Below are 21734 nucleotides of genomic sequence, written 5' to 3'. Positions count from 1 at the left end.
TCACCCGGCATCAAGCAACAATCACAGGCAGCCCGCCTCTTAAGCACCTTTACGCGCTGGAGACATGCACTTAAGCGAAGCAACGAGCGTTCTGCCTGTTGACATAATTGCCTTGGCCCAGAGAGGACTAATGGTTACTCAGGATGAGGAAACGGGAGTAAGATGTGAGGCCCCGGTTTGTGGCTAATCGAAGATTAATGAAGTTTTAGTGCCATTCGCTAAGTGTTAAATCACAAATGGGTAATTTCCAGGCAGAACTACATCCGTGCTTGGATTTCACTCCAGTTCCCAGGGGAAATGTGTGATGCTGGGCAGCATCGCTTTTCGCTGCTCAGACAAATCCCAGAGAGTTGCAAAATGTGAGGACTAAGAATGCTCTTTTTTTCCCCTTCACTGCTTAAAACTATGATTGGCCCTTGATATTCTTATATTTGGCTTATTAAAGAATGTCAAATGTTATGAATTACCAATAACAGTCTTTGTCAGCACACAAGTAGAGCCCATAATTAGTCTCATATTAGGCTTCCTAATGAATCTACCATGCAAGTAATTCATTGTCATGTTGAAACTGTCTTGCTTCCCCGTTTTCCCAATTCTGCACTCCAGCAAATATAAAAATTTGCATTTGTTCATGAATTCACTAACAGTGGTGGATTGGATTATTGGCCCCAGTTGTTCATCCCTCCGTGAATCTATAATTTCTGCCATGTAAATTGGAAGTTCTTTGAGTAAACTTCCCCCACTCATAACATTGGGCTTGGCCATGTAACTCCCTTTGGCTAAGTGAATGGAGGCAACAGTGATTGCTAGTTCTGTGCATCAACTTTAAGAGGCTACGTGTGTTTTCCTGTTCCCTCGTGGGCTTTCGCCATTGCCAGGAGAAGAACATACCCCAGCTGGCCTGCTAGCCCAAGGAGGGTGCGAGGCACGTGGAACAGAGCTGTACCCAGCCCGCAGCTGACAGCCAGGCTCAGCTGAGCCGAGAGTAGATCAGCCCAGGGCCAGCTGGCCCACGGCTCCCCAGCAAGAGTGAGGTAGTTGTTTGAAGCTGCTGAATTTGGGGATGGTTTGTCAAGCAGCCAAAGCTAACCGAGCCATCATTTATTGAGCCTCTGCTATATTCCAGACATGGGTCAGGAGCAGGGCGTACAGAGATATGCAGAACGTAAGTCCTGGCCCTCCGGGAGGGTCCAGTCGCACCTGAAGGTTCTGTCCCTTCACAGTGAGCTACTTCGGTCTGAGAGGAGGGTGCAGAGGGCCTGGCTTTCAGACTCCAGCTTCCGGCTTATCTCATGAGTTCAGCAGGCTTCATGGAAATGGCGCCTGCCACTGTACCGAGAGAGAAATCTAATGAAGCGGTTATGAGAATGCTTATGAAAGTTTGGGTTGTAGTCCAAACTTTAGCAGCCGCTTTTTCCAAGAATTAGTTTTATTCACCAAAACAAAACAAAGTCACTAACAGAGCCCTTTGAACCTGAGGTTCTCAAAAAGCTACAAAAAAATCATGATGAGAAGTGAGTGGCTTTATTTTCCTTGGAAATTCAGAATCCTCAGGGATTCAGTCTGTCTGGGATGTGGCACCTGAACCTGCAATTTTCATGTCCCTCCCCTCTCCCTTGGTCCCATAAAATTAAGTCTATAGCTACTGTTTCAGAAACCCTGCTCAAAGTGGCAAACTTCTTAGGGATATTTAAGATGTAATTTGGCATGAGCTCATATGGACCTCATCCTACGTTTCTGATTGGCAGAGCTCTTCATCCAGGTCCTGAATTTCTACAAGCTTCCTTGCTCCACTTTTCAACACATCTCACCTTGTTTCCTGATCCCTGCCCGAACTCTGGAGATCGCTGTGCCGGCTACAGTGCGGATGGTTGTCCTCCCAAATCTCATGTTGAAATTCGGTCCCAGTGTCGGAGGTGGGGCATAATGGAAGGTGTTTGAGTCATGTGAGCAGGATCTCTCATGGGTAGACTGACGCCCTCCCTGGGATGGCGGGGAGCGAGTGGGTTCTCACCTTGTTAATGCCCACAAGAGCTGGTTGTTAAAAAGAGCCCAGCGCCTGCCCCCCTCTCTTGCGCCTTCTCTTGCCACGTGATCTCGGCACACGCCAGCTCTCCTTCACCTTCCACCACGAGTGGAAGCAGCCTGAAGCTTTCACCAGATGCCCAGTCTTCCAACCAGCAGAATTACGAGCCAAATACCCAGACTCAGGTATTCCTTTAGAGCAAATGAACCAAGACAGTGCCCTATGAATGTTTTTTGAATACACTGATAAGCTTGTCACCACCAGATCTGAGCACTGGCCCCGTTCTGCGAGCCCGCTGCTCTTAGCCATCTATATCTAGGTTCTGAATCCTCCTCATTCCTTCCTCCCCCAGCCCACCTGTCTGCCTCTGGTTGCCTGACACTCAGGGCTGACATTCTGAGCTGCGTGTTCACGAGGATCTATAGCCAGTGGGACATCAGATCCCAGACCAGCTCCTTTGCTATTAGTGAGGCTGGTCTGAATTCTCACAGCTTCAACGCATCTTAACACATCTTAAGGAGGAAGGGAGGTGGGAGGTTTCCATTTGTAAATAAGGACTGGCCACCTGTGAATAGGCCAGGACAAAAAAGAATCAAACGCCATCTCAGAAAAGTAGACAGTCAGAAAAGTCGACAGTCACAGTGTAGCCGACGTGTTTACAATGAAGATCTAAATCACTTAGAATTACTGAACTGTAGTCTGGAATACGGAGCTGCTGGCTGTTTAATAGGGATCAATAAATAATTTCAGCGCATAGTGAAATTAAAACTCTGCGTTGCCATCTGGAACTCCATGTTCACAGGCTGATTAGAAACCAGCTAGCTGATTTTTAATTATATTTCTCCATTGCCTATTTTAAAACAATTCCACAATATCCGAGGCACAAAAGAACTTTTTTAAAAAAAAAAAAAAAGACACATAAGAGAGAATGAGGTTCAAGCCTGGTTTGCGTGTAGAGGAGATGCTCTCGGATATACAACAGGAATAATTTGTTTTATGTTGTTTTCATAAATGGAATTTTCTGTTTAGTGACCTCTCTTAACTCTGGGATTCTGCCTTTTTAGATGTTGCTTGACATTATCACTTACATTCAAATAAAAGGTTATTGAGGGACATCCTTTACCAAGAATATACATGAGCAAAGAGCTGCGTGTATGTCCAATGGTAGTAGATCAAATGACAGTGTTAATTCAGTCAGGAAGGTTGTCATTTAGAGGAATCCTATGACAAATTCTTTTGAAAAATCAAAAAATCCTCTTAAAATATATAAATGATAATTATCCTTTATATTTCATGGTAAATACAAGTTTCATATGGATGCACGTAACACTTTTCTGTACCTAACGGCACATGTAAGTTTCTATTTGTTCTAGCACTTGTATGTAGCTTTATTATTTCTCTGGCCCATCCGTTCACTCTTCTAGTGATAATTGAATTCCATCAGCACCTTTCTAATGCCTTGAGCAAAACAGGCACTTGTTTTTGTTATGAGTGACTATCTGGAGGGTACAATTCATTTTGTTTAATACAGAAGCCAGGGGACATAGGCCTCTCTTTGGTACCAAGAGGTGACACCCACTGAAAACATGAATCAACTTTGAAAAGGGTTTACCTGTGTTGAAGAATGACAGATCGATTGATGGTATTATCGAAATGCCCGATACGCGTTAGGCACTTAGTACACCTTTGCTGAACAGATCTGATCTGGGCTATAACTGGGTACAAGGGGTTATGAGAACACAATGAGAGGAAGATTCTATATGACAAAGAATCACAGCCATCTTTCTGAAGAACGATTTCATACAGCCACAGGCCACTTGGACTGGGATTTGGAAAATAATAGCTAATAGGGTGTGGGTCTGGATCTCAACTTTCCAGGTATAGTTTTCTTTCCAAAAGTTAGAACTCTGTCAACCAGATATATGGGAAGAAAATTCAAGGACAGACGAAGGAAGCAGAATGGCACGGACGTTTGAAAGCACAGCGTCTACCCAGGAAATGAAGATCAGTGACCAGGAGGGAAGAAACGTGTGCATGTTGTGGGGAAAGGGGAGAGGAAATGCAGATTGGTGGCACAGCCGCTTGCTGTGGTGCAGTCAAGTGAGGGACACTCTACGAAGAGGTCAGGGGGGCCCTGAAGAATGGACGGCCGTGGACCAGCAGCAAGGGGGGGAAGACGCAGCACAGCGAGGGAGGAAGAGATCATGATGGCCCAGAAACTCGCAAATGGCGGTAGAGATTGTACTGGGGTCCACGGACACGTGAGAAAAGGGCCAGATGACGGCAGCTTTCCCAAGGTCAAGTTGCGAAACTTGGAACGCTGAACAGTAATAGGGAGACAGTCAAGATTCTTGAGCTTGAATGATACGATGAAAAAAATGGGTACAAATTGACAGTTCTCAAATTTAAGATATCAAGCATATTTTAAATTTCTGCTTTGTTCCCAAAATATATCACTGTCATAAAGCTTTCTCATGATCCAAGACCTGCTAAAAATAAAGACCCTGTATGTACACATTGAGTATTAAACTAAGTGAATTATATTTATCATAATTTGCTAATTTTTTCTTTAGATACTCAATGTGAAGTATCACAATGATCACATATTAATTAGAATTGGAGGACTTTTTGTTTTTGCTAAGGCTTGGAAAATGGTTTGTAAATAGTTATTTGGTAAGTTGATGAAATATTAGCATGCCAGATGGTGGAAGAAATAAAATATACAATCACTGCATAAAGTTCCAGAAACACTTTATTTAAAAATGGAATTGTAAATGCATAACAAAATAACATAAGTAATAAATGTAACAAAAATAAATAAGGAGAATAATGTATTCATACAAAATAAAAATAACATAGTAAAGGCCAAATGTTTATAATTGAACAAAAACCGTGTAAACACTTAAACAATAATGTAAGTAGAGTAGATTCTAATATTTTCCTAAACTCCTTACCTTCTACTTCCTTGTGGATATAATCAGTACCCAAATATTAAATAAAAGAGGGAACAGTGGTGATTATTTTCTTCAACTTTTTCTTCAAATGGATTGACCCTGTTTTAATGTTTCATTTATTCCTTCAGAGCATTTATGTCTTTCCATTTATGTTCTTTAAAACCTTTTTTTCAGTCTTCCTTTATTAGATAGAATGGGGAATTTAGCTTTACAAGGAGAATAGTTCGTTTACCTTTTTTTTAATTTAAAGAAAAATACGAGATCCATTATACAACAGACTTTTGTTTTTACATCTCTACAAAATTTTTTTTGCATCTTTATTAACTGGTTCAACAGTACAGGATTTTGAAAATCCTGAAAAGTTCTGAAGTGTAAATTTACTTTGTTTCTTCAAATAAATGCAGCAGAGGATACTGCTGAAATATTAAAGACCATTTCATAAAAGTTGGAAAAGTTGCAGTCTAACCATTGTAGACTGAAGGGGGCATGTGAAAAACTGAGCTCTGCTAATATTATTTAATTGAATTAAGATACACCCACATTATAGTGTTCTGGAAACACAAAGATAATTACTTTCTTTTAAAACTCATCCAAATGTGAACTTACTGGAAAGAGAAAAAACAAGTTTAAAGAAGATATTTTTCGTAGGCTTCCTGTTTAGTAGCACAGGCCCAAGCCTTCGTTGTCGTGTTGCAGGGTCCTTATAAATGTCTAAGACTGAAACAGGATTTACTATTGGGTCCTACAGGGAAACACACAGAAGCAATTCATTGCTTGGGAGTGAAACTATCAACTAATCTAATGACTACTAGTTCTCCAAGTTTCCTAACGAAGAAAATTTTAACCTCATGATCCTTTCAAGGGAAAAATTTTTTTCAACTGTCACATATAAACGTGGTAACACGGGATCAATATACATGTTCTTAGTTTTAAAAATATACTCCACCTAAACTATCTGTCTAGCTTAATCTTTCTAGTTATTGTTTAACCTAAAATGAGCGACAAAATCTTATTTCCATTAAAAAAAACTTGGGAAAAAAGTGCCAAATTGATCTTTTTGAAAGTGGAGTAAAACAGATACAGTATTAGCAATCTCCTATGTACAAAAAAAGACAGTTAATCCTTATTGATATATAGATATGTCCACCTACCACTCCCAGCAAATCTTAGTGCAAACATAATAGTTAATTTCCGTAAACCCCAAGACAATTTACGTAGCAACAAAGTTATATAAATCACATCTATGTTGGAAAAGTTTAGGACACAGACTGACTATTGTGAAAGTTCTGCCTTACTGTGGAGAGTACTATGTCATCGTGTCCAGCGGTAATGAGTACTAATATAAACCCTATCATTAAGAAGCAAATAGAATGGTTTAAGAAATCTGTACAGATGAAGCGGAAGTCCGTTTCAGGGAGCAGCTTGGCACAGGAGACATGGGGGTTCAGAAATGTTGGGTATTTAGTTTGCTTGTAGGTCACAGCATGGCTTAAAAAAAAAAAAACAAAGATCTATGAAGGGAAAGGATGCAATGATAAAATTCAACTTGAAAATCATGAAACCATGAAAGGCACAACTGCCACAATCTGCTTTTTCCTATGTGTGTATCAGGTGGTTATCTAAACTGATAGGACACTACTACATTATAGGTAAAAAAAAATAAATAAATAAAATTAAGACAACAGGGGTAACAAGATTGTAGTTGACCAAGCTGTCTTGTTTTGTATAAGTCAACACTGTGCTGCTTCCAATATTCCTAGTCATTCCACAGGTAAGTATTTTTTAACAATCAAGAGAAAGTCATTCATGTACTGTAACATCTTCCTCTTCCCCATCAGGGTTGAATCTATTGAAATGTATACTGAAATCGGCCTCAGTTTCAGCATTTTCAAACTCGGCTGAGACTGAGGTAGCAGCAGGATGAAGAGCCCTAGCTTCTGCTTGGCAAAGTGTTGGTGTCTGACCCGGGCTGCTGTGGTTATTCACAGGGCTGGACTTCTGTGCTGGCGGAGATGGCAAGATAGCACTGGGAAACCCCATGTTGTTCAGAGCCTCCAAAGTTCCATCTGGGTCAATCATGGCATTGATCGCTGAAGGGGGGGTAAAAAAGGATATGATTTTAGATATAGTTACATTCAGATATGAACATTAACATTGTTTATGATCTGGATAATATTTCAACTATCTGTTTCTATGTGATCTTAAATGTGGCTAATCCTTCCAATACTGTATTGAAAACCCCACTCTCAGTATAACCATTCTGTGGTTGATCTAGATTGTAGGTTACACAGACCTAAATGCTTTCCCGGGGTCTCTTGATAGGTCATTTATAGGCACGTAAGAGACGATAAAGTCCATTATTTGAAGATGAGGAATTCAAGAAAGATTGTTTTGAAATTTGCTTTCATTATCATGATAGGATAGTGAAAATATTGGTGGTGGTGATTTTTTTTTTTTTTTTTTTTTTAGAGACAGGGTCTTGCTCTTTGCCTCGGCTCTAGAGTATAGTGGCGTCATCGCAGTTCACTGCAAACTCAAACTACTGGGCTCAAGAGACCCTCCCGCCTCAGCCTCCTGAGTAGCTGGGACTATAGGTACATACCACCATACCCAGCTAATTTTTAAGTTTTTTTGTAGAGATGGCGTCTTGCTATATTGCCCAGACTGGTCTCAAACTCCTGGCCTCAAGCAATCCTCCTGCCCTGGCCTCTCAAAATGCTAGGATTATAGGCGTGATCCATCACGCCCAGCCTGGTTGTGATTCCTAATCAACACTCCTGCCCCTATTTATCACTCAGAGAATTGGGAGTTAGTTCCTGAGACAGGGTTCAGAGTAATCTCAGGGCTGGGGAGAAGAGAAGAACATCAGCACACTTTGAATGCTACCACAGCACGCTGTCGTTCACCCTGGTGAGAGTGCTAGGGATACAGCACAGTATGTCAGCTATACTGGTCCCCTCACAGCCTAGACACTAATATACAACAGCAGCCCTCAAAAGCCGAACAGACTTTGCTACCTCCGCAACACGGGCCAGTTACAGACCAGTTTTTCAATCTGAAAGATCTTTGGGTAGACAAGGGAAGTGCTCAGGCAGTGATTTTCAAGTTGGAATTGGGCAGAGTAGGGAATTGGAAGAAGACTCATTTAGCAGGTTCTTTTAAAAGTATACCTCCATTCTGCCAGCCAACAATCACTGTGTTAGCAAGCCGCTTGCACTCCTGGGGGTGTATCATAACTCTTAGGTGTGCTGGGGCTGAATACAGGTTAAGAATCACTTAGGTAGGATACACATATCATGCTTATCATTATTCAATAAATAAAGACTGAGCAGAATGAGCAGTTGACTCTGGAACCTGCTTGTTGTACCACTGGGAACTTTGAGGGCAAGACCTACATAGGCATTAATGAATGCATAATCTAGATTGGACACAAACCACCAAGATCCTTGTCAGAGTTCAGGCGGCAAAACAGAGTCTCTTTCATTTTCTTTACTCCTTTCTCTTCTGGTCCCTATGGTCAATATGTACTCATTTCTTGTGGCCTATCCAAGCAACTATTATTTGTCTTAGAATATAAGTTCATTTGAAGTTATGTCACCCATATAATTTAAGAATTGGCAAATCAAATAAATAATTCTAATTACCAATAAGCATCTTCAGCTGCATATCCACTTTAATATAATGTTTTAATATATTTTACATATAATTTATATATAATCTATATAATACTATAATTAGTTTATAACATCTAGCCTATTATTAAATCTAAGCACTAAAATATGCACAAGATTTAACTTTATTATATCTTAAATTTTTTATATTGGGTTTTAAAACTTCCTTTTTATGAGTAATGTGAATATATAGAACTGTATATACATGTCATCACATTTAACCAAATAATGTCCTAATAATAATAATATTTTAAGAAATACTACTTAGAATGCACTTATTCTAAATTATTAGTTCTTTATACCTAAAATTCAGTAGTAAATTTACCTTGTAGCTGCTTTTCAACTCTTTTCAGCTCCTGTAAGATAGAAGAAATCTCCTGGAAGGAAACCAATAACAAAAATTAGCTTACTTTAGTTAAAATGTTTTCGCTTGACAAGCAATGAATTTCACTTTCATTTTATTTGGAACACTTACTAATATTATTTATATGGTACTACATTAATAGCAACATGATATGAAATAATTATGATACCCATTAAACAAGATTCATATTAAAATCTTTGATAATGAAATAGAATAATTTTTCAATTAGGTAATAACAGTAGAAGACGAAAAGTTTAAGGTAATTCACTACTGTATAAACAAAGCTTTTTTTAATTTTTTTTTTGAGACAGAGTCTCCCTTTGTTGTCCAGGCTAGAGGCGAGTGGCATCATAGCTCACTGCAGCCTCAAACTCCTGGGCTTGAGTGATCCTCCTACCTCAGTCTCCTGAGTAGCTGGGAACACAGGCGTGTGCCACCACACCCAGATAATTTTTCTATTTTTTTGTAGAGACAGGGTTTCACTATGTTGCTCGGGCTGGTCTTGAATCCCTGGCCTAAAGCAATCCTCCTGCCTTGGCTTCCCAAAGTGCTAGGATTATAGGCATAAGCAACTGCCCCGGCCAAAAAATTTTTTAAAAATTTGTGTCAATCAACCTTGCAACAACTTTGTAAAAGAGCCAATGGATTTTTCTTTTTTGCAAAATGTATATAGCACAACCTCAATTACAGGATTACACTCTGAGCAATGAAAATCTATACAAATTCTTAATAAAAAAAGGAGAGAAGCATTGTATTAAGTAAATGGAAACAACTCATGTCAACTTAGTATTAATATTTAAGTTTGGTTCTTATTTCAAAATTGCATATCTGTAATGTATAATCATTAGAACAACAAGAAAACAAGATTCCTCCTTCTTACCCTCTGCAACTTTAAAACAATCCATATTTTTTAAAATCTGGTGATGGTCAGTTGAAGAATAAAATGTCCCAAATCTGTGCATTTACATCTTCTTTTACATAGGCAAATCAACAAGATAGCTCAAAAATAAGTGTTATCTTTCCCTTAAGATAAAATATTTTTATGTTTTAATCTTCAAGAAAAATTACCATACCATGCTTGAGGTTTTCACAATAGGGACTTCACTCTCAGCTCTTAACTTGCTTTCTATGTCATCCCAATTCCGATCTTTGTCTTTAAATAATATTCTATAAACCAAAAAACATAAGCATTTTACTTCTCATCTTTTAAAAACCTATTACATTTTTGTTAATAATACCAAAAACAATGTATTATTTCAAAGATACATAAGGGAATAAGAAAAACCCATCGCACGAACTGAGAATTAAACAATGAGCCAATAGTACAACTAATTCATGTATGTGAAAGATCTGTATCCAAAAAGTAACTGACTGGTTATTAATACATACATAAACTCTTTACTTTTATCTCATTCTTTATTGAAAACCAAACATAAAACAAATGTAAATAATGATATTACCCCAAAATGATAACTAGTATCTGTAATTAACGATATAGTCATACCCCCTTATTTGTGGTTTCCCTTTCTGTGGTTTCAGTTACTCGCAGTCAACTATGGTCTGAAAACATTACAGATTGTGAGAAAGAGAGAGATCACATCCACATAACTTTTATTACAGTATACTGCTATCATTGTTCTATTTTTAGTTATTGTTGTTAGTCTCCTCTTGTGCCTAATTTATAAATTAAACTTTATCATAGGTGTGTATAGGAAAAAACATAGTATGTATAGGTTTCTGTACTATCCATGCAGTGGGAGTGGGGGGTCTTGGAACAGACATATCTCCCCTGCAGATGAGGGAAAACTTCTGTGTCACTGCTACTTATAGAAAGAAAATGCAACTTTGTGCAGATAGAATATATGCAGTAGAAAAGTAAGATGAAAATAGGCTGAATTAGGTATAAACAACTATCTGATAAGACCTCTTTATATAGGAATAGGCATTTTATTGATCAAGCAAAGTATGAAGATTATTTTAAAAACTGAAAATTGGAGTACTTACTGTGCTTTTCTTTAAAAATCTTAATTCACATTAGTATATCTGTACATTTATGTTCCTTTTAGGAATTCAGACACTATTCTTTTGATAAAAACAATTCCCAATAAAGATAATTATTCTGTATTAGAAACTAAATTCAAACATCTTAACTTTTCAAGTACCACAAAATTTTGATTTGTCTTTCAAATGTAGTATATTTCTCTTCCTAATAAGTTATAATCTATGAGACATGATTCAGCAGTTTTAAAAATACTGGCCACTTTTTGGTTTCTTTTTAAATTTCTCCATTGAGCTTGGAAATCTAGTTGAACTGCCTTATATAAACATCAACGCTGTCAACATTAAGTAAGTAAATTATTACTACTGGAAGCTAGCTTATCAGTATTTAGGTAGTCAATGAAATTAATATTCGTATTGGTATTTCTTTCAAGGTCAATATGCCAGGCTCACTTAATTTAAAAATATGAAATTCATTAACTTCAAGTCAAGCCTGGAACATTTGCAATTACATGTAACTATGTTTAAGAAGGCAATAACAGGTCTAGAATCTGGTATAAGAACATTATTCTGACTTACTATTAACAGGCCAGGCACGATGGCTCACGCCTTGAGCCCAGGAGTTTGAGGTTGCAGTGAGCTACGATGACACCACTGTACTCTACCCAGGGCAAGAGTGTGGAATACAATTCACAAGCCAGTTCAGACATGTTTCATTAGATTTTAAATTTTAATTACAGGAATTAGAAATAAATTGACTTCCAGCATCAATGGATTTCTGAAGTACTATGTAGTAAGTCTATGTTTCGAATCACTAGTGAATTTAAAGTTGTGAAATAGTACGCGATAGATATTTACTTTGGGACAAATTTTTCCCAAGGTTAATACATTATTCATTCTAAAGATGGAAATTTAACCTTGAGAAAAAGCAAAAAAAAGTAAAGCAAGGTGATATATGGTTAAGAAAATAAACTCTCTCTCTATATGTACACGAATGAGAAATAATTTTATTTTCTTCTCTTCACAACCATCCTGTAAGCGGACAGTGAAAGTGTATTTATTCCTATGTAAGATGATGAAATTGGGGCCGGGAGACAACAGGTAGCTTGTTCAAGGCTGCACAGCAAGTGGCAAAGCTGAAACATACCCTCCAGTCTTCTGCCTATTAGGCTGGTCCTCTTCTCTCTACATTTTATTAGATTCTTCTCCCCCTGCCTCCCTTTTACCCTTCAAAAGCTCATTAATAAAGTCCTTACTTTTGCCAGCTCTCTTTTCAATGCCTTTTCTAGGAGTAGTCAAGCTAAAAAGAAACAAAGCTATTTCTTTCAACTATTCATTTCAACAAATATGTATGGAGTACATACTTCATGGAAAGGAACTTAAGTATATAATGTTCAATAAAACACAGGCATGATGCACGAGATTCAGGACAGTGAAAAGGTCAGATATTGAAAAACTTATTATAATTAAACATAAATACATAACAAAGGCATTTAAAAATGTGGAACTAAAAATTACACCAGATAGCATTGTAATTTTCAAGGGACAGTTACATAAATTTCCTGAGTCTTACAAGAGTTCACATACTGCCCTCTTCACAGATGAGGAAGATGAAACTAGAGTCAAGTCTGAGGTCTTATAAAAGCAGTTCTCAAAGTCTGTTCATTTAAAATATTTAGTATTATTTTGTGGAAAAGCAAAATGGTTCTGGTTGTTAATAAAATTAATCTAAGTGATTAGAGTAGTTAATTCTCAATTACAAAGGGGCTGATTATCTAGGACATTTATTTCGCTTTTTGTCCCCTTTCTGGTTATTGCTGATATCTAAAAAGCAACGAATCAAGTAGTGGCAGCAGTAAGATCCCATTCCACTGACTTCACCAGCTCCTAGTGGCTGTGGGAGCAGGCTTGAAAAAGTGGAACAGGCATTTGCTAATGTTAGCAAGGAGGTTGGAGTAACAAAAAGTACCTGATCTTTCCAGCTGTTTTATCTATAGATTGTCTTATCTTCTTAGAGAACTGAAAGACGGACGACAGCAGCAGATTATCGCCCATGACCTGAAACACCCAAAGAACAACATTACCAAGAACATTAGTTACAACTCACTATATTTAGGGGCATTTGGAATTTATGCTAACTTTAATTTAAAAAAAAAAATGAAAAATATAATTAATGTGTAAGTAAAATGAAAAAGTAAAAGAAACATTATTAACAAAGGGGTTCCTTTGTTAAATAACTTGTCCAAGTTTCCATATTATCTTGGTCATATCACTTTCAAAAAATAATCCATTTATCCTATCTTCAGTTACTGCCATAATCCTCTCTCTCATAGTTCCAATTCAAATTATAAAAGGGAAGATATAAATAACTTAGAGTGCTAAATTTATCATTCACCAAGTAATATGAATACAGAAATCAAGAGGAATACAACCTTTGTCCTCCAGGACAGAATCTAGTAAGAGAGATAATTTTTTAAAGTTTATTCAAAATAGTAAGTTTTTATGACACGGGCTGGTACCACCCCAGTTGAGATTTCCGGGAAAAACCAGGGTCAGCACAGTTCTGTAAAGAGCCAGAAAGTAAAGATTTTAGTGTTTGGGGTACATAGGGTCTCTGCCACAACTCAACTCTCCCGTTGCAGAGTAAAAGCAGCCATAGATAATACGCAAATGAATGGGCAGGGCCATGTGTAATAAAACTCTGTTTACAAAACAGGTGGCAGGTTGGATTTGGCCTGTGGGCTATGTAGTTCGCCAAGCCCTGGGCTAGACAATGAAGGGCAAAGCTAATGCACTATGCTAGAAAAAGGACTACATTTGAGTCCAGATGTGGGTTTCAAAATCAGCTCTTACACTCTCAGTATTGTATCCAGACTCTGTAAGAAAATCCAGAAAGTATAAGGCTTTGGAAGTCAAGAACCAGTGGAGGAGATAAAAGTACCAGATAGGCATTAGTAAGTTCCTGATATCAATCATCAATCTAGATGTTTCCATCTTCTTTAAAAATATATACTTTCTCCACATAGTTATATTTGAAAAGTTTGTCTTCCAAGACCTCAGGACAGAATGAGTACGGGTAAGATCAGAGAATGGGCTCTTTTCCTGATACCAAGAACAAATCGACTATCAGGCCAGGACAGAAGAACTGTGTTGTAAAACCATTTAGTATATTGCAAATGTACCTTTATATTTGGTCACATGCTTTTTTCCTTCAGGTGTATCTTTTTCTACCCAGTACTATTACAAACATACATAGTCTTACATACTAATTTCAGATCCTAATACCTGAACCCAGGAATTCACAAATATTAACCTATGATCAATGTCTTTGTGTCAACTATTCCTCTCTATTCTCTTCCTCTACCGACCTGCTAGGCCTGTACCACCTCTGTGTGTTGTTCTTCAATCAGTTCTTTCCATGGTGGTATTTGAAATAACCATTCTTAGTGAAGAAACTCCTTTATGTCTTTGAAATTTTCCCTAAACTCCTTTCATGTACTTTTCATTAACATGAACCTTTTCAATAAATCTCTCTTTCCTTGATTTCTCACTGCCACATTCATTTTTTAAAAAGAAAATTTAATAATTTTTATCCATGCTGGTCCGCAGGTACACAGAATTAACCATAATTCTTGGTTCATGACATGGTACAACTGAAACCATTTTTTCTTTCTTTCTCTTTAATAATGTAACAATGAATCTATCACCCAAAACAATAGCCAGGACCTACCAATAACCAATGTGGCAGAGCAGGTACTGTTCAAAATACTCACTCTGTTCCCTGGCCTTTGGTCTCAGTCATGTGACTTGCTTTGGCCAATGGAATGACAGTAGACATGATATAAGCAAAGATTTAAAATGTGCTTGCATGATGGGATTTGTTCTTTTGTGTTTCTAATATTACCATAACAAAAAACAAACCTAGTTAGCCCATTGATCCAAGCAATATTAGAGATAAATGGAGCAAATTTGGATCCAACTTGCAACTTTTATTATCTAGCTGAGCCTCACTGAGCAGTACCAGTTAATCTACAGGTGTGTCGTAAATAAATGCTTAGTGCTCTATGCCACTGAGATTTTTGTGGTTGCTGTTATGCAGAAAAACCCAACTAATGTATCTACCTCTATCACATGGTTTCTCCATCCTATCTCCCTGCCCCCCCTACAAATAAACATTATCCTGAATTTCATTCATCATTCCCTTGCTTTCCTTCTTATATCATTTCTGTTCTAAGTATATATTTCAATTTTTTAAAATTTATGACAAGGACATTATTATCTTTTGAGACTTACTTTTTTCACATTGTTGTATATTGTAGTTTATTTTGATTATAATTATTCAATTTATGAATATACCATTTTATACATTCACTTTTCTGCCAATATAAACACTTAGTTTCTAAGCTTTGTTATTGTTAGCAATACTGCTATAAATATTCTTTTGTATGACTTTTGTTATTAATGGTAAAATATTTCTCTTGCACATACACTAGTAGGAAAGCTACTAGTTCATGTGATATCTTTATATTCAACTTTAGGAGATAATGTCAAACTGTTTCCAGAGAGATGTACCAATTTAACCTCCACCAACAACATAAGAAAGCCTATGTATAGGCTGGGCACAGTGGCTCACATCTATAATCCTAACACTTTGGGAGGCAGAGGCAGGAGGATCGCTTGAGGTCAGGAGTTTAAGAGCAGCCTGGGCAACAGAGACACCCCCTGTCTCCACAAAATAAAAAGAAAGCCTAGTATCTACATCTTCTCTAATACTTAACTAACATTTTAAGACTTTTTAATTGTCAAAAATCGAATGATTATAATTTTGCTGTAGTCCTGAAATGCGTTCTCTGAACACTCATGAAGTTAAACATCTCTTCATATTTTGTAGGCCTTAGGTATTTCCTCTTTGGTGAAATGTTGTTCATGTCTTTTGCAGATTTTTCTATTGGGTTTTATCCTTTTTACTGATGGATAGGAGTTCCTTATATACCGATTATTAATCCTTTGTCAGCTATATGTTTTGCAAAAGTTCGTAACTTGTCTTTTCACATTCTTTAAAGTATTTTTTTGAAAACAAAAGTCCTTAATTTTAATATATTCAAATTTATTAATCTTATAAAGTCAGATTTTTTTGTGCCTTTTAAGAAATCATTCCCTAAGACAATATTTTTTTTTTACTGAAAGTTTTATAGTTTTCTGTTCATCATTTAAAAATTTTATTTATTTGGAATTATTTATACATGATGTGCTATCAGCATGAAATTTTATTGTTCCTCTGCCATATATTAAAGTGTACGGTTTACTTACTTCATCCCTACTCCAGGTTCTTCGCCTCGTAATTGTTAAGTGATCAGGAGGCTCTGCTGGTTGAGCTCTTGTATCACCAGACCGACCGTTGTTTCCTTCTGGTGTTTTAGAATGAACTAATGGAGGGATCTTTCGAAAGTTGAGGCTTTCATCGAAAACACGATCAACCAACTAATAGGACAAAAGCAAACTCTTATGAGAATAGAGTAATTTGAAAAAGTACAGATATTGGCATTGTAATTTTTATGATTAGACAGAAGTTATTCCATTCTCAAGTAGTAATAAAAGCATGACATCTTCAATAAACCAATTATTCTTTCTTTTTATAAGCATTTCAAAGGTATTTCCTTTATAAAATAGATGTTCATCTACACAGATTTTATTTTCAAAATTCTGAAATATGTAACTACGTTAAATTCAGTTCTTCCATGGATAAGGTTTTCTCCCAATGCAATACAGGTGGTAAATAGATAAAAGCTGAGCCATGTAGATGGACAATGAGTTCATTTTACTCACATTGCCTTACCAGTGTAAAATAATGTTTCTTTTTCTTTTAGTTTCCTATCTTGTTTTTTCCTTTTTTTCTCCCCAAATCCAGGTGCCAAATTTCTTCACAAGATACACAAATTGCAATTCCAATTAAGTTTACAAAAGGAAAAAGAATTTTAAATTCACAAAATAAATATTTTGGTCTTAGTCAAATAAACTTTTAACAATGCTATAGAAATCACATATTCTAGTAAAGATGATATACTGCCATCTACCGTGCAAATTATAGACATACAATACTAAGTAACTCAGGTTTACTGAAGAGGGAATAAATTCGAGTACAAAATTCTGAAACAAAACAAAAAAGGAAAAATGGAGTCTATTCAATGAAATGTTTGAGTAATTTTACTGGGTCTGAGTGAATGTATAATCATGTTAGGTAAAGTTTAGTTAGAAAGCTGAGAAAATAACATCTTTATCAGTTTAAATATACGAGAAGAATTGTGTATGTCTTGCCACCAAGAAGATCCTTTTGTTTTTCACCAATAAGGATGATTTTATAGATAGTTACAATTGATCAATGTGGTAACAAAACTCTACACAGATTGATGAAACATCATTTATTAAATTAGACAACACATGAAGGGAAAACAAAAAAGGTGACCATTAAAGAATCAGATTAAAGAAGGAATGTGACAAAAAGCAACCAAAGAAAATATTATCAGCACAGATTACCAGAATTAAATATGTCAAAAAGGCTAACCATTTTGGGCTATTTAGAACTATTTTATAAAATTAAGGAAGTGGAATCATCAATATCGGGGACTGATAAACTTTTTCTGTAAAAGGACAGATAATAAATATTTTATACTTCACAGCCATACAGTTTCTGTCGCAACTGCTCAATTCTGACACTGTAGCACAGAAACTGCCATAGAGGACAATTAAACAAATGAGTTTGGCTGTGTTCTAAAAAAACTTTATGAACACAGAAATTTGAATTTCATATAATTTTCATGTTATGAATTATTATTCTGGTTTTTCAACCATTCAAAAATATAAAATCATCCCTATCTTTAGGTCCTTATAAAAACAGGCAGCAAGGCCACAGTTTGCCAACCCCTGAACACAGAAATTCATTCTTTTAAATACCAATCCTTTGTTTGCATTTCTGCTCCAGATCAAAACAGCCAACATGGACAGAAAACACCATTAATTTTATATTATGTGTTAAAGGTACCTTTAACATACCTTCTGGAGCAATGTTATGCAAATGGTGCCCCCTGGAGTTGTACTGTAGGAGGCCTTGGTTTTAGATGGGCAATAGTCTGTATATGGTAGCTTAAGTTCCAGAGTTTATAAGAATATTTTGAATTTTCTTGTATGTATATTATATATTTCAGTTTTCAAAATATCCTTGTATGTGTGTGTATTCATCAACAGAATTATTAAAGTAATGAAAATGTAGACTTTTTCTCTTTCTTTGCTATCAGAGATAACTCCTAATTAACTAGCAAGGAAAATACCTTTTTAATTGGAGCATTTTCATAGTCAAATTCTACAGAAACTTCATAAAATCATTTATCAAATTTTGATTTGCTTTTCAGACACCATTTATATTCACACTTCAAGTGAACCTATGGACCAGGAATTAGCAGGCCAAATGCTCATTCTAAATGAGTTTCCATCTTCACCCTATTAGTGTAGACCAAATGTTTAGCCTTTATGAGTTTTGTTACAAAAAAGAAATTTGTTAAAGCAAAGTTGGAAAATGCAGAGCTTCATGCAATAGGGAGGGTAGACATAACTAAAATAAACTAAGCAAAAAGCTAAAAGCAAAAGAAATAAAGAAAAGAAAGAACCTTATGCATTTCTCCATGAAGATCTCCTACCTCTTCTCTAGTGTCTATGGCAGAGCCAGGGGTGGTGGCAGCAGTGCTTACTGTGGTACTAGGGGCAGTGCCTGATGAAGTCACTGAATCTATCTCTCCTGCTACATCGTTGATCTCCCGAGCAATGAGAGCAAGATCTTGGCTGATCCTGGTAATAATTTTAGAAAAGAATTTTAATCCCATTTAAATAACAGCTCTAGAAACAATCATTTATGATAGAATCCGTTGTATATCTAAAAATTTATACTCAAAACTTAAGATTATTTGGAAATGCTATTAACTATTTTGATAATCAAAGTCTTAAAGTTTAATTCCAAAAATTAGTATTAATTAAACTAAATTCCAAACAATCTATATCACCTTGAAAAAGATACTTTAAACATCCTGAAGTACAGATATATCCTTAAAATATACTATTAATGTTAATGACTAGCATTAATATATCAGAGGGGTTCTTACACTTGGGAGTGACGGATAGAATTCAAGTAGTCCTTGAACTTGGATGAGAAGAAAACAATTACAATGTTATTTTCATTAACCTCTAACTGACGCTTAACATTTCTTAGAATTATAAATACAGGCAAAAAACCACAGTGGTATTAGTAATACTGGTGATTTCTGTCACCAACAGAAATCACATTATAGTTGCTACAGGTATCTCAAAACATCATTTACAGTCATCACTACTTCAAAATTACTCCAGTCATTAAACCCACAACAATAACCTTTTATTAATATGTTAATAAAGAATTATATATTTCTATATCACTTTAAAGTATTTTAACAACTGTATTTCAATATAATAGGATTTCTTTGTAATTCTAAGTATTTTATGTTTTTGTATTTAGAAACATTTTGAGAAAGGCTCCATAAGTTACACAAGATGGCTAAAGAGGTCTATAGTAGCAAGAAGTTAAGAACTCTGACATAATACTTTATGCTTTGCATAGTACTTTCTAGTACACATTACGTCTGAGGCTCACAAAGTTCTTTCAAGGTAGGACTTATCTGATTTTATTAATGAGGTGAAAGACCTCTACAGGTAGAACTAGGAAACTCTGAAGAAGGAAATTGCAGAGGAGGTAAACAAATGGAAAAGCATATCATGCTCATGTGTCCAATACTGTTAAAATGTCTATACTACCCAAAGTGATTTACAGAGTCAATGCAATCCCCATTAAAATACCAACATTTTTTTGCAGATCTAGAAAAAATAATTCTATACTTCACATGGAACCATTAAAGACCCCAAATAGCCAAAGCAACCTTATGCAAAAAGAACAAATCAGGAGGCATCTCCTTACCAGACTTCAAGCTATCCTACAAGAATTTTACTTTTTTGTATATAATCTGAAGGTTATCATAAAAATTTATCTACTATTCAAAAATAATATTTTGATTTAATTTTTAAAGAGTTAAACTAACTGGAAGGAACCCACGAAAATATGAATGAAAATCTGCTTACTATAATTCTCTCTAGAGAACATTAGCAACGTATCTCTAACAGGTATACTATTACTGCTTTGAAGTTTAAAGGAAAGTAATCAGTAAATTGCCTGCAAAATTCTTAATTATGTAGATCTGATATTGACTACTTTGCAAAAGTTATACTTACTCAGCATCTCTACTAGAAATTTTTTAAAAAGGGAAGAGGGACAGGGAAAAGACCAAATAAACTAATTCTACAATGTGTTAGTAGCACTGGCATTAAAAACAAAACAAAACAAAACAGGAAAAAAGCTGGATGGAAAGTAGTACTACTGACGAAACTGAATTCACAGTTGTCTGTGGATTTCAGTTCTTTATTAGTACAGACCAAGCAAAAGCTAAACTTTGTTACCGAGTTGAAATGTTCACGGCAATTTTCAATTCTTAAAAATAACTCCTTAAAACCAACCTGGCTATCTCTTCTCGATGAGCAGTCCAATCTCGGATGTAATCTTCCTGTTCTTTGATCCGGTGCTTGAATGAAGAACTAGTAGGCATTGCTGATCCAGCGCTCTGCAAGCGAGTGGTTTTCAGGGCTGGAGAAGTACGTAGACGGGTATGTTTAGGGGAATTACGGTTTGATCCAAATTCATCTTCTGAGGTGGAAGCATAATCAGTAGGAAATCGCCTCCATCTTGAATTTACTAAATTAGTTTAATTATTAAAAAAAGAATTATTATGTTATCATTTAAAGGAGGTAAAATAAAAATCATGACTTCAAAAACACCACGAGTGTACACACAGCACAATTTTCAATAACTGACGTACACATACCTCACAAAAACCATAAATCTACTACTCCTTAAAGATAGAAACATTACACTTTGGTGAATTAAAAACAATGAATAATTAAAAACAATCAAAAGACCATGTTTTCTGTAGTGTGGTGAATAAACATTCAGATGAAAAATTTCACTAATGAAAAACAACTATGCAAGCTCGATTCATAAATGTTTAACTCGGGTACTTTTCAATTGCAAATATTTCTCATTTGAGTGAAGATAAAATGAAAGCAACAACATCAACAACAACAAAAATAAAAACAGGGGAAAAGATTTCCTCATGCCACATGGACTTTCAACATGGAGATGGTAAAAATCCCTCTTTTCCCAACATACAGATGAGCATAATTCCTTGTGTGGAAATTATGCCTTTATGGCAGAAAAAAGACATTACCTCTGTCATTCAACATCCTGTTATGCTATGGTTGGAAAAAGTCTTTTTACATGGTAAAAAACACAATAAAGCATCTTCAGTACAACTCTGCTGCTTTGACACTGAAAGCATACGGTGAAAATAGACAATGGCATAAAATCTACAAAGAGTGAAACTCTACAAGCTGTTTTCACAACCATTGACATTTAAGGCACAGGCGATACTGTGAATAGTCACGTTAAAGAAAGTGGCAATCACTTTCTTACTTATGGTTAGTAAAGACATTTAAAGAATGGTATAGCTGACACATTTAAAAAATCAGAAAACAAATTAATGCAGACACTTTACTACTGTTCATATGAGAATCGAACATACAAATAATTTGAA

At 35.9% G+C, this 21734-nt stretch overlaps 1 protein-coding gene across 3 annotated transcripts in view; it reads right to left on the bottom strand.

Moving 5' to 3' along the window:
- Positions 1-4760: 4760 nt before the first annotated feature.
- Positions 4761-21734, bottom strand: part of CEP170 (centrosomal protein 170) — a 91218-nt gene continuing 74244 nt past the window's right edge. For 2 of the 3 annotated variants that reach the window (XM_069484540.1, XM_069484542.1), the window contains 7 exons: positions 20602-20836; positions 18705-18852; positions 16324-16494; positions 12983-13071; positions 10089-10182; positions 8977-9028; positions 4761-7070 (listed from right to left, as the gene is read on the bottom strand). In XM_069484540.1, coding sequence (XP_069340641.1) covers positions 6781-7070; positions 8977-9028; positions 10089-10182; positions 12983-13071; positions 16324-16494; positions 18705-18852; positions 20602-20836 — 1079 coding nt within the window. In that variant the 3' untranslated portion in view covers positions 4761-6780. Of the gene's footprint in view, positions 7071-8976; positions 9029-10088; positions 10183-12982; positions 13072-16323; positions 16495-18674; positions 18853-20601; positions 20837-21734 lie in introns of all 3 variants that reach the window. The other variant, XM_069484543.1, reaches the window with a different exon arrangement.

Source organism: Eulemur rufifrons, chromosome 11 (genome assembly GCF_041146395.1).
Source record: "Eulemur rufifrons isolate Redbay chromosome 11, OSU_ERuf_1, whole genome shotgun sequence".
Taxonomy (NCBI): domain Eukaryota; kingdom Metazoa; phylum Chordata; class Mammalia; order Primates; family Lemuridae; genus Eulemur; species Eulemur rufifrons.
This window is presented reverse-complemented; position numbering and strand designations above follow the sequence as displayed.